The sequence below is a fragment of the Podospora pseudopauciseta genome (genome assembly GCF_035222475.1).
Source record: "Podospora pseudopauciseta strain CBS 411.78 chromosome 2 map unlocalized CBS411.78m_2, whole genome shotgun sequence".
In the NCBI taxonomy this organism is placed as follows: Eukaryota; Fungi; Ascomycota; class Sordariomycetes; order Sordariales; family Podosporaceae; genus Podospora; species Podospora pseudopauciseta.
Window position 1 is genome coordinate 1,575,611 of NW_026946663.1, and position 21,416 is coordinate 1,597,026.

The 21,416-nt window shown below is 52.7% G+C and overlaps 8 protein-coding genes across 8 annotated transcripts; 4 read left to right on the forward strand and 4 right to left on the reverse strand.

The window, feature by feature from the left end:
- Positions 1-59: 59 nt before the first annotated feature.
- ARE2_1 (Sterol O-acyltransferase 2 (Sterol-ester synthase 2)) lies at positions 60-3,755 on the reverse strand. Its single transcript, XM_062909436.1, has 3 exons — positions 2,033-3,755; positions 437-1,961; positions 60-383 (listed from the first exon to the last, which is right to left on the reverse strand). Exons 1-3 carry the CDS (start codon positions 2,194-2,196, stop codon positions 357-359), a joined length of 1,716 nt encoding a protein of 571 aa, XP_062768219.1. The 5' UTR covers positions 2,197-3,755; the 3' UTR covers positions 60-356.
- QC763_203990 (uncharacterized protein) lies at positions 2,625-8,059 on the forward strand. Its single transcript, XM_062909437.1, has 2 exons — positions 2,625-6,729; positions 6,802-8,059. Exons 1-2 carry the CDS (start codon positions 4,983-4,985, stop codon positions 7,383-7,385), a joined length of 2,331 nt encoding a protein of 776 aa, XP_062768220.1. The 5' UTR covers positions 2,625-4,982; the 3' UTR covers positions 7,386-8,059.
- A 390-nt stretch (positions 8,060-8,449) lies between these two features.
- Positions 8,450-9,298, reverse strand: QC763_204000 (uncharacterized protein; the record flags this gene model as incomplete). The annotated part of the gene is made up of 1 exon (XM_062909438.1): positions 8,450-9,298. The coding sequence occupies one exon, from the start codon at positions 9,296-9,298 to the stop codon at positions 8,450-8,452; it is 849 nt and encodes a 282-aa protein (XP_062768221.1).
- A 590-nt stretch (positions 9,299-9,888) lies between these two features.
- On the reverse strand, positions 9,889-12,204 carry QC763_204010 (uncharacterized protein). Its single transcript, XM_062909439.1, has 3 exons — positions 11,965-12,204; positions 10,915-11,896; positions 9,889-10,860 (listed from the first exon to the last, which is right to left on the reverse strand). Exons 1-3 carry the CDS (start codon positions 12,085-12,087, stop codon positions 10,025-10,027), a joined length of 1,941 nt encoding a protein of 646 aa, XP_062768222.1. The 5' UTR covers positions 12,088-12,204; the 3' UTR covers positions 9,889-10,024.
- Positions 12,205-13,079: 875 nt separating this feature from the next.
- QC763_204020 (uncharacterized protein) lies at positions 13,080-14,126 on the forward strand (the record flags this gene model as incomplete). Its single annotated transcript, XM_062909440.1, has 1 exon — positions 13,080-14,126. One exon carries the CDS (start codon positions 13,080-13,082, stop codon positions 14,124-14,126), a length of 1,047 nt encoding a protein of 348 aa, XP_062768223.1.
- A 1,146-nt stretch (positions 14,127-15,272) lies between these two features.
- On the forward strand, positions 15,273-17,059 carry QC763_204030 (uncharacterized protein). The gene is made up of 2 exons (XM_062909441.1): positions 15,273-16,504; positions 16,579-17,059. The coding sequence occupies exons 1-2, from the start codon at positions 16,444-16,446 to the stop codon at positions 16,932-16,934; spliced, it is 417 nt and encodes a 138-aa protein (XP_062768224.1). The 5' UTR covers positions 15,273-16,443; the 3' UTR covers positions 16,935-17,059.
- Position 17,060: 1 nt separating this feature from the next.
- Positions 17,061-18,152, reverse strand: QC763_204040 (uncharacterized protein; the record flags this gene model as incomplete). Its single annotated transcript, XM_062909442.1, is given in 2 exon segments — positions 17,061-18,128; positions 18,135-18,152. Coding segments are annotated over 2 exon segments (1,086 nt in total).
- Positions 18,153-18,315: 163 nt separating this feature from the next.
- On the forward strand, positions 18,316-20,000 carry RBT7 (Ribonuclease T2 precursor (RNase T2)). Its single transcript, XM_062909443.1, has 3 exons — positions 18,316-18,781; positions 18,951-19,085; positions 19,249-20,000. The coding sequence occupies exons 1-3, from the start codon at positions 18,480-18,482 to the stop codon at positions 19,694-19,696; spliced, it is 885 nt and encodes a 294-aa protein (XP_062768226.1). The 5' UTR covers positions 18,316-18,479; the 3' UTR covers positions 19,697-20,000.
- The last annotated feature ends 1,416 nt before the right edge of the window (positions 20,001-21,416 follow it).

Consider the following 21,416-nt stretch of genomic DNA (forward strand, 5'->3'; position numbering starts at 1 on the left):
TTTTATTCATGACTCTTATGACAATTTGCAAGCAGAAAGCTAGTTTGATGAAATAACAAGAACGAACCTGAGACTTTTTATGACTGAATAATATCCGATGGCCGCTCGCAAAAAAAAAAAAAAACAGATGGGTATTGTTATTGTGTAGTGTAGTAATGTACATGTAACTGACAGTAGATGCCAGGTAGGATGATTGTTATTATCTTCAAGGTGGGCAGGTGAGCAAACACTTTCCCTCCTCTCTATGTTTGTATGCCCCCTGTTCTCCTACTCTCTTATCGCTACTAACGCCCTATCCAAGGCCCGTCTTGGTTTCTTCGCTTTCATCGGTCCAAACGGTTATAAGTGTTTCGGTATCATACCAGCACATAGAGCGAGCAAATCTACCACCCATGTTAGCGCCGCCCTCTCTCCTCTTTCTCAGAATAGGACTTACCAGACTCAACCCCAAAATCATGCTACACCAAAAACAAACATTATTAAACGTCTCCCTCCCCCTCACCCACCTCGTCCTCTGCAGCACCACAAGCGGCAACTGCATCATCTGACACACAAACCCATACCCCCTCAGCTTCTTGGTGATACACCCCATCACAATCTCGTGGCCCACCGCGCTGATCAAGAACGTAATCACCGTCGCGTTCCCCTTGCCAATATACGGCCTGCTCGCGCTGTAGACGTGTCTCCTGAGGAACGAATAAACAGGCACGTTCCACTCCCTCGAGAACTCCATCCAGTCCGTGCTATTCCACCAGTCACTATAAAAATGCCTGTCCGCAAAATGCGTAATTTCCGCAAACGCCCCAAGGACATACTCGAAAATGACCAGAAACACGAGTAAAAAGGTGAGCATGAAGGGAAAAAGTAGCCAGGAGATGGTCTCGGACAGGATGAGGAGGATTTCGCTTGGCGAAGGGGGGGCAACAGTGTCGTTAAGCCGTAAAGAGGCGTCCGTCAAGGCGGGGAGGATGAACTCCTCTGAAATGATTGTCAGTAAGAAGATACACCCAAACGTGGCAGCGATTTTGCTGAGGAGGTTCTGCCAGTCGATCTTCTCCGTGCGGGGGTATTCGATCTCGTAGCAGAGGGTTGGGCAGCACAAGAAGTCGAGGTAGTTCCACCAGGTGAGGTTGGATGGGTAGGTGATGTTGCCTATCGGGCTGGTGAGCTCCCTGGCCAAGACTTCGCGAAGCTGGGCTAGCTCGTCGGATTCCTCGCTGGATTCGTGGTGGTGGTCTTTTTCGAGGAGTTGGTGCTGTTGGGCGCTGCCGTTTGCGCTTCGCGGGCTGGTGGCAACGGTGCCCATGGGGTTTTCGGGGGTTGGGTAGAGGTAAGCTGGGGCGCGGGAGGCGGTGGATGGGTCGTCGAGGTCGCGGAGACGTTTTTCGGCTTCGGAGAGATGGCCGTTGTAGAAGGCGTAGGAGTGCATCTTCATGAGCATGACCATGGTGTGGAGGATCAGGAAGACTTGGGCTGTCCAGGTCCAACCGAACAGAAAGGGCACGGCGATCCAGAGCGCCAGCCACAGGACTTGATATATGCTCATGATGGCTGTTCCGCCTTTGGCCCAGGTCAGGGAGCTGCCGGCGGGCGCATCGCGGAAGAGCTTTTGTAAGGGGAGGGCGACGGCTGTGCTGGCGACCATGAGAAAATCAGCGATGGCGAGATGCCAGAGCTTGACAGTAAAAAGGCTCCATATTTGAACGCGCATTGGGTATCCGGTGTCCTTTACATTGCGCAACATGGTGGTGACGGCCATGATGGCCAGGCCGATCCAGAAGAGGTTGAAGAAGCCATGGAAGTCGCGGTAGTCGCTGTTGGGATCGAAGTGGGAAACTCGACTGGCGAACTCGATGGTGGGGAAGAGACGTCGGCGTTGCTCTGCGCGAACCTGCTTACGGGCGGAAGAGAGCGCCTTGACGGACTGAGGAGCATCTGGGGGTACTGGTGTTGATCGGCCGCTATAGGAGAGACGCTGTGGTTAGCCAGTTGCCACACAGCTATCGCAGCTCTGGCATTCGAATTGACTCACCTAGTGGTAGCCGTGGCGTGACCATTGGTATTTGGATCAAGGGCGCCGTTTGGCTCGGAAAGGTTACTGATGTGGGAGAGCTGGGTATGGACTGGTTTCCTAGGGCGCGGGCGCAAGATGCGATCGGGACCTTCCGAGACATCGGCCGACGTGGTGGACGACATTGCTAGATACGAACCGTAAGTAGCACGACACGAGCGAAAACTAGGACGGCACGTGTAGATCCAAAGGTTCGAGTGCGGTTCGGGTCCTCAAATTAAAGTTTCCACAAAAGCTTCAGGGGAACGCGCTTGTGGTGACGGTATCAAAAGAACAGGGAACAATAGGCATTCGATGCTTGTCACCCTGACCCTACCAACGGAGGAAAACAAGAAATGAAGGTATCATGAGCCATGTCCAACTCGCAAACTCCGTTTTAGCAACCGGTGATACGCGTACAATTGGCCTCGAGAATAATTAGAGTGACCTTCCACTTTGCGACCAACAGTCTCGGATTGCTCGGCTGGCGTCAGCTTCAAGAACACTACGTCACTGACACGTGACTAGCAGGGGTCCAAGACATTCCAAGACATCCGTGAGAGTCTTTGATTCTCTCTTTCCGGTACACTTCGAATCGCCGCCTCGCAAAGTCCCAAAATCCCAAATGCGGTGCTGCTTCGGAAGACGTGGGTCAGATCTGAGCCACGGCGTTGACGCGCCGCAATATATGTTTCCTCGAGTTGCCTTGAGAGGCTGACGCTGATCGGGCGTTATGGCGCTTTATCATGGGCCCTGGGCTGCGCGGGACGAGCCGCTTCTCTCGATTATTACAGACAAGTACGGACCAGATGGATAGAAAAAAAATATACGGGCGACAGAGGCTTTCTGCCTAGTCGAACACCAGAAAAGCCACAAAGCAATTGGGTTTGCCTATTCTGTGCTATCCAAGACAAAACGTCAACGGACACCCGGCTCGCCCGGATCTACGGCACCACCATGAGGCCCCAGTTACGTCAAACAAGCAGAAGCAGCTCCCGATGGCAGGTTCAAATAAAGAAAAGCCGGCAATCATGGAATGTTGAACCGAGTTACACCATTTTGGGGAAAGCCTTATGCGTGAGATGTTGCTTCGGAACTCAAAACACAGGGCACTGAGGCTGTGTCCTTGTGGGCGACACTCCCCATTGCACCGGAATTTCTCGCCGGCATCATATGTGCCGCAGAAAGTGAGTGGATGGGCTCACAGGTTGGGCTATGATACCGAGCGACTTTCATGGAGATCCTTTCTGTTCGTCCGACTCTGTGTGAGACTGGGGGACCAATAAATATCCAGAATTGGCCATCGTGGTGTTGCGGGGCAAAGTCAGACGAGGGGTTGGGCTCTTGGTCATCCCTCCCCCACCATCTCCCCTCTATCTTTTTTTGATACACCACGGCCAATTTTCAGATCGATATCTCGTGTGGCGGTTGTCTGAACACAACTGGCTTTTTGTTGCTTGTTATCTTTGCACCATAGCAGAGATAGGCTGCTTACACTGCAGTCAACATCTGGTAAGGAAAAGGATAGGGTATCAGCCGAAGACAGAGCTGGTATCTCGGGAGTCAGAGATAAGATGAAAGCCTCATCAGGGAAGCGATGCAACGAGAAAGATATTTTTGTCAGCCGCCTTCTAAGAACATTCCTAATTACAGCACCATGACGGCAGGTTTCTTTCTTGCGTCAAGTGTCTCGGCGATATCTTTGATCAAGATGGAAGAGTGGCCTTGAAGGGTATCAACGGGACTTCTGTTCTTTGTCTCATCCGGCTTGTCAGGGTCCCATGATGTTGACCGCCCACATGGCCGCGGTCCACTGATGAACTGCACTTGGTGAGACGGTTCGATCTCCTTCCTGTCTTGAGACGGTCACACAAGATAGAATCCCCCAAAGCGTTTTAGGCGATTTGCTGAGTGGCGGGCCCATTCATCGCCAAATGGACCTCGCCTCCGACCCGTGCCCCTGATTGTGAGTGTCATGGGTTCAAATAACTAGCACTATCATAAAGGCGCTGGATTTCTTCCGAAATTCAACGTTACCTCGAGAGTCCCGACCCCGATCCCCGTCAACCTCACCTTCAACCTAACCCTCAAAAAAACAAAAAACGAAATTGACAACCGGGACCAGCTGCCTGGCCAGGCAAGGTCGCAGCCCGCATCGTCACCAACCAAGGTACTAAAGATTACAAGTGGAGTTTGAGATCACGACCAGACTTTCTCTCCACGCCAGACGGGCATACAAACAGGTCACAAGCGCAAGGCTTGCGCACGCCCTGCGCAGCGCCTTTTCTCCCAACGCGCACAACAAGAGTGCTCTTGGAAAAAAAGGAGGACTTTTGGTCCGGGAGTCCGGACGAGGACCCGTTATCAATCGATTTCTTCCCGACACCAAGCAAACCTTGGACGGTTATCAGCAGTTCTCGTCGAACCACCACCACTCTCCCACTCTCCCACTGGGCACAACTGCAGCAACGCCTATCTCTGAGTGGCTTTCTGAGACCCAGTCGACCAGTCGGCCCACGACCACGCATAACAAGCAGCAAGCAGCAGCAGGAGTAGCAGTACATCGCATCGCCTCGCCTCGCCTCGCCGTGCCTCGCCGTCTCCCTCCCTCGCCGTCCAGGTCAGGTCCCTCTGTTCGTCCAGTGCAGGTCGCAGGTCCCGGTGCAGGCACCCTTGAGGCACCCTTGGCGGATTGGGTGTCCGGGAGAAGCCAAGCAGAAGCCGCAGAACACCCCGGGCCCCACCCAGCCGCCCACACCCCAGTCTGGGTGTGCTGAGTGTGCCCACTAAAAGGTTGCCCTGGACGGTGTCACGCTCCGCGAAAGTGACTGCGAAAGTGTGAGTGTGAGAGTCGGGGAGGGTCCCACGGTCCCCAACATCCCGCTGCGTCGGCCGAAGTTGCGCTGACTTCTGACCCGAAGCAAGCGCAGCCATGGCTTCGCGGCCACCCCATCCAGATCCCATAAACCTCCCCCAATCTGCTCCGTCGGTGCTCGTATCCTCCGACAGACGTGACGACACCGATCCCCATCATGGCCGCCCCTACGAGCCTGCGGCTTCCATAGCTGCCGCCAGAGGCCGAGAGCAACACGATTTCTTCGCCCCTACTACCTCTGCGCAACCCAAACCCGCGCCTGATTCGGCCTCCCCTTACACAGAGACAGCAGCAGGTGTAACGCCGACCTCTGGTTCAGTCCCTCGGTTCTCTCTGAGTCCTGTGCAATTCCACGCCCACACTACAGCCCCGTCGCCTCCCCCTCCGCTGCCGGCCCGGTCCGCTGCTCGTTCTCCGTCCTCCTCGACTCAGGACCCGTTCGCCCCCCCGAGTCACAGCTTTTCCTCCCAACGACCGGCCCACCTCGGCAGCAACGCCCTGCGGCTGCAAACCGAACTTCGTCCCGGCTCTCCCCCGCATTCGAACTCCCACCACGGCTTCACGGCGCCAGCAAGGAACCCGAAACCCTCGCCGAAACTCTCCTTGAGGCACATTCCTTCGGCCTCTTCCCTACGCTCGATCACGAGAACGCCCAGCTTCAAGGCCGGCAGCCTGTCCGGTGCCTTTGGTTCAGCCTCGGCTGCGAGCTCGACCGTGGCGAGTCCTGTCATTGCCGCGATGGGCGACGTTACTCCCTTGCCTTCCCCTCTGCTCTCGACACATTCTCCGGGACCATGGAAGCGCCATGCCAGCGAAGCCTCGGCCTTGCGGTCACCAGTCGACGATGGTCTCCCAGAAGCGATTCCAGAAGACCCCAAGACAGCAACCACCCCGACAAATGCAAAGTTCCGCGGGTATGCGGCGCTCTCATCACAGCATGCGGCGGGGATATTGGCCGAGAATGCAGTGGCCGAAAGGCCTGGATACCTTGCGAAACCCAAATCACATACCAGGAACAGGAGTATCAGCGATTACAAGCCAGATCCAATGTTGATACCTAAGCGGATGTCGACAGTTTCTGGATCGCGCGTGAAAGCTGACCATGCGAGCCTTTCCGAACCACATATGCGGCGGGAGCGTAACCTATCCGAAGCACGAGGTTTGACGCCCATCGAAAAGCCACCCACTCCACCTCCGAGCGAGTCCTCACTCAGTGCCACAGAATCATGCTCCTCGTCCAAGAGCTCGACGGCCTCCCTCACCAGCACCAGGAAGCACCCTCCACCGGAATACTTTGAAGCCTTTGGTAGACATGACTCGAAACGACGTCGGTGGAGGGCTATTGGGCAGCTGGGCCAGGGTACTTTCAGTCGGGTCATGCTTGCGACGAGCCAGACATCACCTGCCTCGGACGACGAGGACATCTCCCCTAGCACCGTCCCCGTCACGCCAGATCTATCGGCACAGCACGAGCGGCGATCGCTCGTTGCGGTCAAGATTTGCGAGCATGGGGCTCTAGGCGGCGCCTCAGAAGAACGAATCGAGATGAGTCTCAAACGTGAACTAGAGGTTATGAAGTGCATCCGGCACCCATCTCTGGTGAACCTCAAGGCCTGGAGCATCGAATCGTCGCGGGCGATCCTTGTCCTCAGCTTTTATCCCGGCGGTGACCTCTTCGATGTTGCCAGTAAACATCGGGACCTACTCAGCCCTCCGCTTTTGAGCCGCATGTTCGCCGAGTTGATAGGCGCTGTCAGCTATCTTCACGGCAAGAAGATTGTCCATAGAGATATAAAACTCGAGAGTGAGTGCTTCCCCCTGCCTCCACATCCTCGTACCTTTTGATTGCATCATGTAAATCTGACTTCGGTGTTAGACGTCCTGGTCAATCTCACACCAGAGGAACTATGCGTGAAAGACGTGAACTGGGCGGCGTACCCATATCCCGTCATCACGCTTAGCGACCTCGGCCTCTCCCGACAAGTCGAGGATGACGAGGTGCTCACGACAAGATGCGGCTCAGATGATTACGCTGCACCTGAAGTAATAATGGGCCAGCCCTACGACGGCCGCGCCACCGATGCGTGGTCACTGGGCGTGCTTCTCTACGCGTTGTTGGAAGGCAGGTTACCTTTTGACCCCCACCCCGGTGCTGGCGATTATGCCATGCAATTGCGGATGCGGAGTCGCACTAGTCACCGTATCGCCCGCATAGAATGGCGGTGGATCGAGTACGGGGTCAAGGACGGTGAGGATGGAGAAGGGGACCACGAAGCGGACCTTGCCAAGTTTGATGCCAAGGGCTTGACCGGCGCCATGGAGGTTGTAGAAGGACTTCTCAAACGCGCAAAGAGCCGTTGGTCTGTGGCCAAGGTGGCCGAAACCAAATGGGTGTCTGATGCCATCCAGGTCCCTGACGGCATCAAGTTTAGAGAGGAAGAGGAAGGTGAGGAAGTTTAACAGCGTACTATACTATGATGGACGGTCCAGGCTGGGTGGGTGTTATCCGCACCCGGCCGGCACGAGGCATGGAACTCTTCTTGACCTCTCAAGCGGTTAGGTAGGGAAGAGGGAAAGGGAAATGCGGTATGGAGGTATAGGATTGGCATGGGAACCGAGCAATGAAAGCCAGGGAATCACATGCGGTCATTGGGAAGACGTAACAAAGGCTTCTTGGAGGGCAGATGCTGAAGAGGGGGATCACTCCTTTCTGAGATTCTTGGGGTGTTTACAGTTTGTGGGATAATTCCACGACGTCGGTGTTGCTTTTTTTTTTGCTTCTGCTCTTTTCTTCCAGCGTTGGAGGAAAACCATGTTTTAAAAGAGAACAAAATTGAAAGACAAATTCTGTGTGGTTTTTCCGCTGTATGATGCACTGACAGCACAGTTATTGGAGTTTCTGGGTATTATCGGGAAACAAGGGGGACAAAACAGATCTTGATATAGATCTTGGATTGGTTATCCTGAGCGATTCATGGCGCTGGGCTTGGTAGAGTTTAGCTACATTTATATATCCTTGTCTGAAGAAGGCTCACAAGCTGCCGCTGTTTGTTGGCTGGAAGCAACAGAGTTTGAAGAAAAACACTGTACAATCATAGAGCTCCAATAAGAGATGGAAAAAATAAAAGTCGAACCCATCTTGGATCAAGTGAACCGTACCATGGCGTATATGATTCGTTGATGTATAGAGAAATGACGTGCTTGAAATGAACACAGGTATGAATCCCAACATAAAACACGAATGGGTTGCTCAGACTGCTTTAGGTGATTGCTTGTTCTATATCACTATCAACGATCTAAGGACGCCAATATATCTCTACGCTCAAGTCTATACCTCTTCCTGTTTATCCATAATCCAGTCTCTTGTGTGGCCTCCAACCCAGATGTGGTGTGGATTCCCACTTCCTTCCAACACGCATGCGCGTACAACCATCCCCCAGAATAGAAAAGCCTCTACCCCAGTCTCATATATCTGATTCTTCCCCTTTTTACATCTACCTTCTCTACGTCCCTCCATGCCCTTTTCACCTCTTCTCCTCCCCCCAACTAACAAACCTCCTCACGTGCCACCCCTCCAACTCCCCACACGCCCTCCCAATCTCCTCCGTCACCACATCCACATTATCCATCTCACTAAAGATGTTAAAGTGATGACCCGGTATATCCACCACCTTGGTGATCAAGCCCTTTCTATACCCATCCCAACCCAAGTGCTTATCCTCCCGACAAACATCAACCCTGCTGACCGTCCCCTCCACCTCCCCAGGAACAGGCACCTTGTCCTTTGCCCTGAGAAGTATAACCGGAGGTGGTTTCCTTCCCTCCCAAGAAGGCAACTCCCACTCCCCCACCATCCTCGAGCTCTCAGAAAAACACCTCGTCACCTTCCTCTTCGTCTCCTCCTTCGTATGAGGCCCCCAGGCCGCCCCATTCCGGATGATCTTCAAAAACCCCTCACTCCCCCCTCTCCTCCAAGCCAAAGGACAGACAGAGTCAATCATGACTATCCCCAGCAGATTCAACCGGCTATCATCCCCCTCCTCCTTTGCCAACTGAGACGCCACCTCCAGCGACAAGAGCCCTCCCAGTGACCAACCACCAATGATCAGGTTCCCCCTCGGGACGACAGACTTGATGTATTCGATGTAGAGGCTGGCCATCTCGGGAATCCCGCCGGGGAACGGCTCGCCGGAATCGTAATGGGGGTTGGAGATGCCGTGGAGGGGGCGGTCGAGCTCGTTGAGGCAGTAGTAGGAGAATATCGTGCCGCCTCCGTCGTGGATTAGCACCAGGGGGGTGGGGGGGTTGGACCAGAGGGAGGACGACGGGGAGGAGGGGCCGGTTTGGATTAGGGAGGGGTTGTCGGGGAACATCTTTTTTCCTTTCTTTCTTGATAAAACGAAAGAGTCAAAGTTTGATGGTTCCCACCGGATGTCGTTCCCTAGACCCCTTCAAAATTGCACAGCCCAAAGTCGGATGTTATGAATCGTGCGGAGTGACAAAGACGTGATTTTCACTTGGTGTGTGAAGCTTGGGATCGAAGTTGTATGTTGAGGTACTGCAACCGCTACACGCTTTGAAAACTCACTCTCTCACAATCTTTGAATCTAGTTTGAGAATCTGGTTTGAAAATCTCACTTCATTCCCAAGTCGTGATGCCGGTCCAAAAAGCATGTCTGAGTAACGTCGGAATGCCTGCTGGCTGTGCCAGGATTATGTTCGTCAGCCCCGCCTTAATGCTGAGCTCATGCAAGTGTGGGTTGCAGTTTGGCCTGAAACCGGACATGATCGATATTGGAGCATTGTTTCGGCGGGATTCTACCTGTCTTATCAAGAGATTACTCAGGGTTAGGGCTGGGTATACATCACCCCCTGAAATCACCGAACTATCCTCACTTGATTCACGTATCTTCATTGCACACATGTGTAAGTGAACGAGTACGGAAAGGCCAGTGCTTCGTAAAGGAGAACACGAAGAGAAGTTCTATATGATACGAAACAATAAGGGTTTCAAAGCACACAGTGTGCTAATAATTACAAAGCTATCTATCAACGGCTTCTAAAGCCGAGATCTGAAAATCGCAAATGTGAAGCCCATTTCAAGCCGAAGGAGAAGAAAACGACAAGGGTGTGAAGTGGCGCTCAGAAGTCGAATCATGCCCAGTGCTCCAGTTAAGCTGAGTAGACGAGGCACAATCAGTAGTCCACTCCGAGGCTCCCAAGGTCGAATCATTCTGAGTCTCTAAGCCAAGCTCATCACTCGAATCGTCCTCAAAAGTCGAATGATACTCCGCAACAGATTCGGCCTCCTCCACAGGGGCAACAAAATGCTTGCGAAGGAAAGAGAGAAATTCGTCCAGTGTAGAGAGAGGGCCAATATGAGCCACATATCCATCTGGCCGAACGAACATATACCCAGGCAGAGACTGCTCAGAGAAGCCGAATCGTTTGAGGAGTGTCTCCTCCACCAACTCTGAAGGCCAGATATAATAGTCGTTCAAGGCGATTACAGGTTCATCTTTAGCCTTTCGGTAAATAAAGTGCACGTCCAACCTGAAAGAAACCGCGCTCAACACCTTCTCTTTGGCATACTCCAACGCATTGGTCTGTTCTTCGGAATGTTCTCCAGAGAACAACAAAAGATGGTGGGAACTGCCCACGCAGAGTGCCTGTACGGTGGTCGAAATAATTCCCGTGTTTCTCGATGTCAGCCAGAGCTTTCCATCAGGCAGACGGTCCCCTCCCTGAATTCGACCATCGAAACCTGCGGCAGTTCCAACGATTGGGCTCACTCCACGATATGTGACACCAAACATGGACAGAAATTTGTAGAACGCTCTATTCCACCAATCTGTGGGGGTGAGCCATGGCAAAATGTACCTGACTGCGAAGTTGCGAATGGGTATGAAAAAGCGGTTGGTGCTGGTCATGAATGCTATTCAAACTGGGTTAGCCGTTTGTTCAAATAACATATTTCATAATGACATACTGAACATTCGATCCGTACTTGACAAAAGCTCTTGTCCAATAGGGTGTCTTTCGATGTGGTATGTATCCAGGAAGGCGTCTGGATCTTGAACCTGTCCCTGTAAAACAAAAGCTAGTTTCCATCCCAGATTGATGGCATCCTGAATTCCGGTGTTCATGCCCTTTCCACCGACAGGGGAAGAGATATGAGCTGCATCACCAGCAACAAAGATTCTCCTGTCGCGGTATTTGTTGACACCTTTGAGGTGTAGTCGGAACCTGCTGATCCACACTGGGTCTTCCAAAGTCCCTGAGCCTGGAGGGGTGAACTTGTCGAACAATGACTGGAGATGTTCGAGAGTCGGCACTGAACTGGTATCACCCTGTTGGTCAAACGTGGCCGCCGGACCTGACACCACAATACGGAAGAGGTCTTGACGAATAGGAAATATGGCAAACATTCCCTCTCGGGAAATCTGCAATAAGCCTTGGTCCTGCCGGCGGAGGTTGTTCCTGATTTGGACGTCGCAGAGGAGAAAGGATTGCGGGTAGCTCGACCCTTCCCAAACCATGCCTTCACCTGCTTGACGAACAACAGAACGCGCACCATCACAGCCAATGACGTACTTGGAGCGGACAGCTTCCACTTTCCCATCGTGACTTTGCAATTTTGTGGTGATGACTTTGTCATCCTGGACAATGCTGGTGGCGGTAAGGGAGCGTTCAATATTGACACCATGAGAAGACAGCGACTCAAGGAGAAAACGTTCCGTTTCGGCTTGAGAGATGTTAAGTGGTAGCGGGAATCTGGTGTCGCTGGCCTTGAACTGGTTGAGCGCAATGGCACCTGCTGGTTTGCCGTCAAGGCAAAGGGCCATGCCCTGGAGAATACGTCCACGAGGGATGAGCTCCTCGGCAGCGCCATAGCGACTGAATAGTTCCAGTGTTCGAGGTTGAATAATCAGAGCACGACTCGTGGGAGAGGGAGCGTGTAGTTTGTCGACCTATTCTATTTGTAAGCCGAACGGATTTCCAGGGCAAGCAGTGTTGTGCAGCACAGAAAGATCCTCACGATTCGAAAAGACACCTGATGCAATACCAACTCCAAGGCCAATGCCATGCCAACAGGACCACCACCGACGATGAGGACATCGCAATCTGTGGTGGGATTCTCGACCTTGGCGTTGTCGTCCATGATGTCTGTTGAATACCAGCTGGTTGCCAGTGCTGAAGGTGCTTGTTATCCTAGCAGCTCAAAATTGAAGGAATAAGTATGCTGACAAGAAGTATGCCGAGGCTTTCTGGGTTCAAGATATCGTCGATTCACAAGACCTACACCGTCGGCCGTAAATGAACACTTTCTTTGCTACTGGTCAAGGAGCGGGCGCTTTAGGAAGCGACCATCTTTGAATTTTGCAAGTGTCAGAAATCCTCCTTCCCAAGCAGAGGGCTAAAAGTCCGCCTTAGGCCATGATAGCGATATTATCCGCTTGAGAACCTCTACGGCAGGTACGACTATGGTCAACAGACCGCTTCTCATGACTTCAGGCGACTTCAAGTTGAAGCAAGGTTGGTGCCGAGCAGCTGAATTTCGTCAAGTTTGAGTGAAATGGCCTAAGATAGTTGATCTATTCTCATCGTAATAATCTTAGCATGCAGATACGGTTTGAAAGAATGATCTCCGTGGTTTGAACATGCTGCGTCGGTGTAAGTCAGTCAACAAAGGCACATTAAACATGCGCCCGCTTTGCCCTGACATGATTACTAGCAGTTCATAAGTGACCTGACTGTCATTTGCTCGCACCATGCATGACTACCAACCTGTCAAGTTTGTAACCCTTCATTCAACATTTCGTGATATTTGTTAAGGGGCTTCAGGGTTATATATGAGAATATCATGCCATCAGGCCGTGTAACCCTTATCGATAACAGCAGCGTAATGGAGCACGGACGTCTGTGGGCGCTTCTAGTGTACTTCACTGAAAGCTCGAAGATGGCAAACAAACTTCCGACTCAAATCAATTGGTTCTTTTTTGTCTCTATGATTTCATCTGGTGTAAGGGCTTGCTCTTCTCCAAACATCTTTATATAGAAACTACGCACAGTATTTGTGGCTGGTGCTACCCGCCTTCAACAAGGAGGTTTGTCGGCTTGACTTCACTCATCACTAACTTACCACCATCCACGATGGAGCTAGGCAAATCCCGCCATGCACCTTGGAATAGAGGGAAAGCCACGCCGTCAACAGTACACTCCAGCAACTACCGGTCAACCTCGCTAACCGTCAATCCTGCGCCCACTTCATCCACAACTACCACCACCATCTACCTCTCTGACAACAACATCATCACCAACCCCATATATCCCACCCCTCAGAGCCGCTCCCACCCACCACCATCCTCACATACCCCCAACCCCCACAAATCCACCGCTCTCAGAGCGGCCCTAGAACTCTCCCGTTACCGCAAGATCCTCCGTCGCCTTCAATGGAAGTCACAATTCCTCGACAGCGGCTACCAACTCGCCACCCACCGCCTCAGCCAGGACCCCCAGCAAGTAGCTGAACGAGAGCTCATGTTCAAACTGGACTTTTTCGAGTACTACATGCTCATAGAGCGAGCGGTAGTTCATCTCCTCGCCGTCTTTGGCGTAGACATTGACCGGCACACCATCTCCGAATCCAGCCGTGACGTTTCACCGGTGAAACAGAGTCAAGGCCAGAGACTCGGTCTTTCAGGTAGTCGCTGGGGCCGAGATGGTAACAACAGATCCAACCACAGATATCACGCCAACGTCCTCGAAGCCCTGGATAAACCCCACAACCCCCTCCATGGGATCCTTGGACAGGGTGAGGTGAGGAAGCAACTTGGGAGGGCGAAGGATCTTCGGAATAGGTGGAAGACAGCCGGGGAGGAGATTGACGACGGGGGCTTCCTAGGTCAGCAACAGCCGAGGGAATGGCAGATGACGAAGAAGATAGCGGCGCCGTTGGAGACGTATGATTTGTCTAATATGTTGAGGGCGATCTCGAGTGGGTTTGGGGAGGCGGGGCGGTTGGCGGAGGAGTATGTCATGAGCTTTGAGTCGGTGGTGATGAGCGGTGGGGAGGGAAGCGGTGATATGGTCATGGCTGATGAGAATGGGGAGCCGATGCTGGATTGGGGGGCGGCGATTAGGAATGAGGAGACACAGTGGGATTTTATGGTGGATGCAATGGATTGGGAGGCGGTTTGAGGCTTTGTTGCAGGTGTTTTGGTTGCATAGCTTGGTTATTATTTCGAAGTACCATTGCTGGAGTTTGTGGGCATCGGGTGTGCGTTGTGAGCGTGTTGACTTGGTTAGCATTGAAGCTGTCATGGAGATGGTTGTGGTTAGAAACAGAACGACTTGACCTAGATACCCTGTAGTTTGAACGACTTGTGCATATTTCCTTAGAATTGATACAACCCACGCAAAAGAAAAAAAAAAAAAAAAAAAACATCATGGTGAAAGGGAATATGGAGATTATGTGCAAGGCCGTGGTGGCTAATGAGCTAAGAGCAGATGGTCCATGGTTTATATATTAGGTCCACGTTGTGTCATTTATCGTCTCCTACCAGCACCACTCCCAGTTCAAATGGTCGAGTGGTATGGGTGGGAGAGGGGATCTTCCCAGCCCTGGTGAGAGGTGCCGGTGCTCGTGTTCACCACAGAGTGCCGCTCATCAGGATGTTCCCGTTCGATTCCTGACACCACCTATGATTAGCAAAATCCCAAGAGAATTTTGTAGCTGGTAAACCCCCTAGGTTGGGAGGGGGGCCGGTAAGCTTTTGCTTTTTTTCTTGAATATTCTTTTGTTTGCTTCAGTCCCATTGATAATGAACGGCCTCTTGGTTATTTTTTACTCCAACTCAGACCCTCCTCGACGGTCAAATTAGTAGTAGCAAAGCCTCGGCGGATGCCTCGACCAGTTCGTGTGAGCCAAACGGGATAGATGGAAACATGCGGTACGACAAGACTAACACGACGAGGTGGACGCAAACGCGGGTATACAGAGCACGCAGCAAGGCAAAGGGAAGAGGCATAGCATGACGATTCTGCAACGGTCATGTAGGCTCAATGTACCGTACAGTAGCGCAGTCTTTACACACGACGCGGTGATCTGATCCCAGCATTACACCGGACGTTTGCGGGGAATACACAACATGTTGCCATTAGGTGATACTCTGACAACCATATCCAAAACTCGAGAGTGTGGAACGATAACGGTCAGTAAGGCTCATGTTGTGAGACGTCTAACGGCGAGCAAACAAGCCGCCGAGATGACTCGCAATGAAATCCAGACGGTAACGCTACTCAGCCTCCTGATCGACTCGAGTCTACAAATCTCGTTGGCGAGGTGGAAAACAACGTTGGCCATGCTGTCAGACAGGAAGGAATGCTCCTTCCAACATTCTGTCGCACAACAGCCTCAGCTGAAGAGGAAGTCGCACTTGGTCCGAACCAACGGATCAACACCTTCTCTTGTCAGCAGCAACGGTCAAGACAGATGTGGCTTGCATCTTCAACTTGAACCCCACAACAGCCACCAAGCGGAGTCGATCCATAAAACCAAAAATAAAACAAGAAAACAGACTTGATTGATGGAATGCTTCACAACCGTTGTGTCTATATGAGCTGTTGGAGTAGGAGCCCGAGAAAACACAGCTACTGCAAGTTTATTAGCCGCGTAGGTGGGTAGGTGGGAATAGGGTCGAATACGAGGTCGTCTCCAAGATCTCCAACGGCTCCCGTGACTACCGCTTAGCGACCCCAATTGCCGATCTTCAGTCGAGACCCACTGCCAACTCAACATACGCACTTTCTACATTCTAGAAACCTCGTACGGGAACCACGGACTCCCGTCTCTCGTGAAGAGAAAGACGTCGTCAGCATTCCTTCCTTCAGGCTGAGCTTCATCGTATCGTGGAACAACAAAAAATGCAGTGCACTCTAGACAGTCCGGGGCGATGCAGAGCACATGGTTGGTCACGGCCGTTGTTGACATTTCCTCCCCAGAAAGAAACCAAGATTGATCCAATGATCTGGAGATGGGTGGATGGTTGTAGCTGCTTCGGTTGTTGTTTGCCAACTCTCGCTTCCTCCCTCATGGATGCCCCATCGCTTGGCTATGACGCCAGGTAGGGAAGGGCCACCGCGACATCGTATCGTATTTGCAGCCCTCCACATCGTATCATGAAAGGCGAACGATTCCGGATTCGGCAACCGGCGGGCTTTGCTTTCCTGCTGTGTGCCTTGGGAGGTGAATCGACTCGGATGGAGTGCTCCTCACGAGGCTGATGGAGCTCAGAGAAGGAGCTTCGGGGAGGGGAAAGCGGAGGATATAAGATCTCAAGCCTGTCCTCGACCTTGACTTCATTCTCTTTTCTCTCTCACTCTCTTTCTCTCTCTCTCTCAATCACCCGCTCCAACAGTTTCAACTCCGTTCAAGCACGCTTCTTCTCGGACTCAGCATCATTCAGACGCATCATTTCTCTTCTTCAAAAGGCACAACTTGCGATATTCCACCATTATGCACTTCTCCAAGATCTTCAGCATCTTCACTTTTGCCGCCGCGGCGTCGGCAACTACAGGTAAGCCCTCATTCCGATCACCTCCTTTCGTCTCTCACCACCTCCCCGATGCCAACTGACACACCCTCCAACAGTCTCTTACGACATCGGCTATGACGACCCCAACCGCGGCCTCGAGTCGGTCGCCTGCTCGGATGGCGTGAACGGTCTTATCTGGAAGTACGGCTGGAAGAAGCAGGGCGACGTTAGAAATTTCCCCTTTATTGGAGGCGCTCAGGCGGTGGCGGGCTGGAACTCTCCCAACTGCGGCACTTGCTGGTCGGCGACGTGGAACGGCAACACTATATATGTGCTGGCTATTGACCACACTGGCTCGGGCCTTAACTTGGGATTGCGCGGGATGGATGCTCTGACTAACGGCCATGGGCAGGAGCTGGGCCGTGTTGATGCTGTTGTTGCTCAGGTGCCTATCAGTCGGTGCGGTCTCTAGAATGGGTTGGATGGGCATTTGTAAGGGGCGTGAACATTGGGGTTTGACATCATGGATTGGGCGGGAGTGGAATTATGATGGAATGACATACTACTTGTAATGAAGTAATGGAAGGTTATGACATGGTTATCGTCGATGCTGTGGTATCTGTGACTTGAGGAAGGCGGTGATGTCTGTGATCATTTCGGGATAGAACCAGTGGCCGAGACCTGGGTATTCGTTCCAGGAGGTGTTGACGCTCAGTTCTGAGAGAGTCGATGCTGCCTCTTTGCCATGAGCGATGAGGACTTTGTCATCTTCGGTTCCATGAGCCAGAAACACAGGTGTATCAAAGGAATTTGGACGAGTGATAGGACTGTTGCCTTCCAGCTCCAGACTTTCTCGCAAAGCCTGCACAGCAGCAGCTTCGACATCTTGCGGCTTGTCCTCATCATCCTCACCATTACCTCCAAATGGGTCAAACCCATCTTCTTCGGTGTCACCCTTTCTGCTAGCGAAGTCTTTCGTCGCCCTTTGAACTGTCCTAACAAAAGGCAACCATCCGCACATTCCCACGCAGCGGCCTAGTGGTTCCCCTTCCCAAAGCAGCAAAGCCATCAACGAAGCTGCACACCCTTGACTCAACCCCCCGAGGAACATCTTCCTCGAGTCACCACCCACCAGCGCAATTTCCTGTCTGAGTAGATCATGGAGATATGATGTGGTCTGTTGAAGTCCGTCAATAGACCTCCACTCGTCCTGGCCTGGGTTGAGGACCGAGGCGGGGGAGTCGAGGTGCCAGCCGTCGAACCATTGGGTGATGAGGGAGCGGGCGTAGATTGTTGCTCGGGACTTTGGGGCGGTGGGGAGGATGATTTTGAGAGAAGGAAACGATTGTTGGAGGGGGGAGCAGAAAGGGAGGAGGGAGGAGGGGGAATTGCCTCTGCCGTGGAGGAGGACGAGTGTGAAGCTGTGAGGGGGGTTGAGAGGGGGGAGGATGAGAGGGTCGGGGAAGGGGGGAGACATTTTGTGGGACATGAATTGGGTGAGAGATGGGGAAGAATGGGGAATGGAAGGGGGAGAGACGATAGGTTTTCGTTCGTTGGGGTTTGGTCTGTTGGTTGGTGGGTGATTTTCTTTGTCGGCAGAGGCGGTATGATCGTGAAGATGAAATGAAGGCAGGAAGATTTTGAATGCAAACAACAGAGCTTGAAGCTATACCCATCTTTGAATTGACATCATCACGGTGGTGTCAGGGTCTCCCCTTGTGCAGCTGTGCAAGGGGTCCTGCGCAAGCCAAAACGCCAAGCGCAACTTTACACCAATCATTTCGCTGCCCGGATCAGCCTTACGCAGGGGCATCAAGGTGCGCAAGCTCCACCAGCCCGCCTCGCAACCTCCGCCTGACAACGGGGGAGCACATGATGCGACACAGCCCACCGCCTCCAGCAGAAGACATGTTGTATCATTGCGCCAACATCATCTGCATTGCTTGATACTTGTTCATCATTAACATTCAAACCACCATTGAATTGACAACTGTTGCTCATTAGCAGCACTTGCATCATGGCGCCCTCTCTGCGCGACATCGTCTCACAAGCCACGAGCTTCATCTCCCAACTCCCACTCCTCGGCGGCGGCAGTGATAGCTTCCAACCACCGAGCGATGTCTCCTTCTACGATCCCCTTACCAGCGGCCCATCATGTCCCATCGATGGCCCGGTGAGCTGCCACAACAGCACACCGATTGCAGAGCCCAACTCGTGTTGCTTTGTCTACCCCGGCGGCAAGATCCTCCTCACGCAGTTTTGGGATCAGCAAGTCCATGCTGGGGGCGCTGAGGAGGACTGGACTCTTCACGGGCTATGGTGCGTACATTTTTTTTTACCGCGGCCATGGGGGGCAAAAGAGGGAGATATCTACAGCCGAAAGAAGAGGGGATATGCCCAAGAGTAGAACGTGCTTGACCAGCCCACATTGCAATGGAAAAGATAACAGTGGGAATAACAACGAGTGCTAATCATGCCTCTCAAATAGGCCCGACCTCTGCGATGGCACCTACGACCAGTTCTGCAACATGACTCCGCAGTACCACAACATCACTGCCGTTCTAGAGCAGCATGGTCAGCATGAACTCGTTCAGTTCATGGATCGGTATTGGCTGGCATCTTCGTGAGTCCTTTTTGCCTCGTCCGAAAGTGCGATCTCTCGGCACGGGTGATACGGAAGTAGAGAAGAGAAGCGATGAAGAGGATCATGAGCTTCAACTCTTCCGGGCCGACCTCGGGCTCTGTTTTCCTATTTGGGCCAGAAGCTAACGTTTGGAACCATTTAGGGGACCAAACTCCAGACTGTGGGAACACGAGTTCAACAAGCACGGCACATGCATCAACACTCTTGCCCCTGCGTGCTATGGCGACTCGCATAAACCGGGGCTGGAGGTGGTTGATTACTTTCAGCGCGCTGCCGCCCTCTTTCGGACGCTAGATACCTACCACGCTCTTCAAACCGCCGGGATCGTCCCCCACCCGAGGAAGCACTACCCTCTTGCTGATGTCCAGGCCGCTCTGGAGAAGTACAGTGGCGGGAAAGTGGTGCTCCGCTGCGGTGGACGTCGCGATGTGCTCCACGAGGCCTGGTATGTCTACTTTATCAGAGGCAGCTTGCAGACCGGAGACTTCATTCCGGCTCAGGACCGCGGTGGCAAGGAGGAAGACGCTGGCAACTGTGCCCCCTGGATCAAGTACCTGCCCAAGAGGCACCCAAGAGGAGCGGACTTGTAAGAGGTAATAGATAATGTGTTGATCAGAGGGGGGGGGGGTGGGGGCTTGGGGGTTTGGTTGGGTTCGGCGTTGCTCGGCGTCTTTGCTTCTTGGTTTATGGATTTACCTGCTTGATTACTTCTTATAGACTTGGGCTGTTTGCTGAGCGCTTTTGTAGACAGCGTCTGTCAGATTCGGACTGGATCACCCGGCTGCTCCCATGTGGTGGTCTGGGGATGGGTTGGTCGTCTAGAATATTTGGGACTGGTGTGTGTACACTGCAGATATATGCACATGACAACGATACATACCTTGTTGAAGAGAGGTCATACCGCAGCGTATGCCGTTGCCGAGATGGTGGGAAAGGATGATTGTCTGACATCCGCCTCAGCACAGAGAGGCTGCTGTCAATACGCCACGAGGATGATGTCTTGCCTAAGCGATCCGAGCATGTCCCGATGATTTCTCTCCTGTTTCGGATATGATGTATGCGGTGGCCAGCAGAACACGTGCGCCCTCTGGACCTAAATCGGGAGTGATGTAGGGAGGTGTTGGCTATAGGTCTGTTCCCAATGAAGCTATCCCGGCTTCACCCCGAAAAGCATTGAATCGTCATAGCCCGAAGACGAAGGGCCAACTTAAAGGACCGACTCGGCCCTGCGCGCAGAGGTGCAAGCGCGCGGAGGTTGGGTCGTAAAGAGGGAAGAAGTGGGTTCTTTTGTTTTGTTCAGGACATTCTTGCAGGTCCGGGTACCACCATATCGGACCCTACTTCGCGGCCGCACAACACGTAACCCCCGGTTCGGACGCAAGCGAGGGTCGAGGTGGCGTTCGAGACCTATCATGCAAAAGCTCATGAGCCTAAGCCGCCCAGCCAGGGCCGTTTAGGCCAGTTCTCCGTAGTAGCTGGCTACTCCGAGATCCGGGACCCGGTCGGTGCGGAGTAGTAGCATACATACACAAACTTCATGCTACCGCCGGTTGGCTGGCTGGCTGGCCTGACAACACAGAACCGCGCAGGAGGATTGTGGAGAGAGAGGGCAGGGGGGAATAACATGGAGAAGCAAGTCTAGCTTAGCTACAACTCTTGTTTAAGCTATCAAAGCTTCTTCTCGGATATACTCTCTCTCCTCTCTCCCCGCACCTGACATCGGTCCGAACCCCAACCTGTCCGGGGCCAAAAGTCGACAAGCAATGCAAGGCACCGCCGTTGTAGCCGACCGTTTGACGTGGGGAAACCTCAAGTAGGAAAGCCTCCACCATTGCTCTTCGGCCCTTCTGAAGACAGAAAACTTGAAGTTTTCAGGGCCATGAGCAAGTCTGGGGAGGGCATGATGTGATGATTTGTGTCCATTACCCCACAATATTCTTCCCGAAAACCTGGGGGTTTTGGTCTGGGGAAAAAAGAAGGGTTCGAAACCGTTGGGATAAGCACGGATTTCGGGAAGAGGAAGCAAGATAACGGCGTTTGGCAATCCCTAGTGCGAGGGGGGCAGTCGATAGGTGTGACATGTTATACAATCCATGTTTTTGTTTCTGAGCTCGGGAGCAGCTGCAAAATGGGTTTCGCAAAAATGGCCTTGCTCGCTTGATCCGGGCATCCTGACATGTGAATCTGAATCCATGTCCCATCTTGAACAAGGCTGAGAATGATCGTGTTGTATTAGTTGGCAAGGCTGAAACCTGGTTTCCCCAGCCCTGTGGGAATGGCGAATGAACGACTCCGTTTGACGGGAGAGTC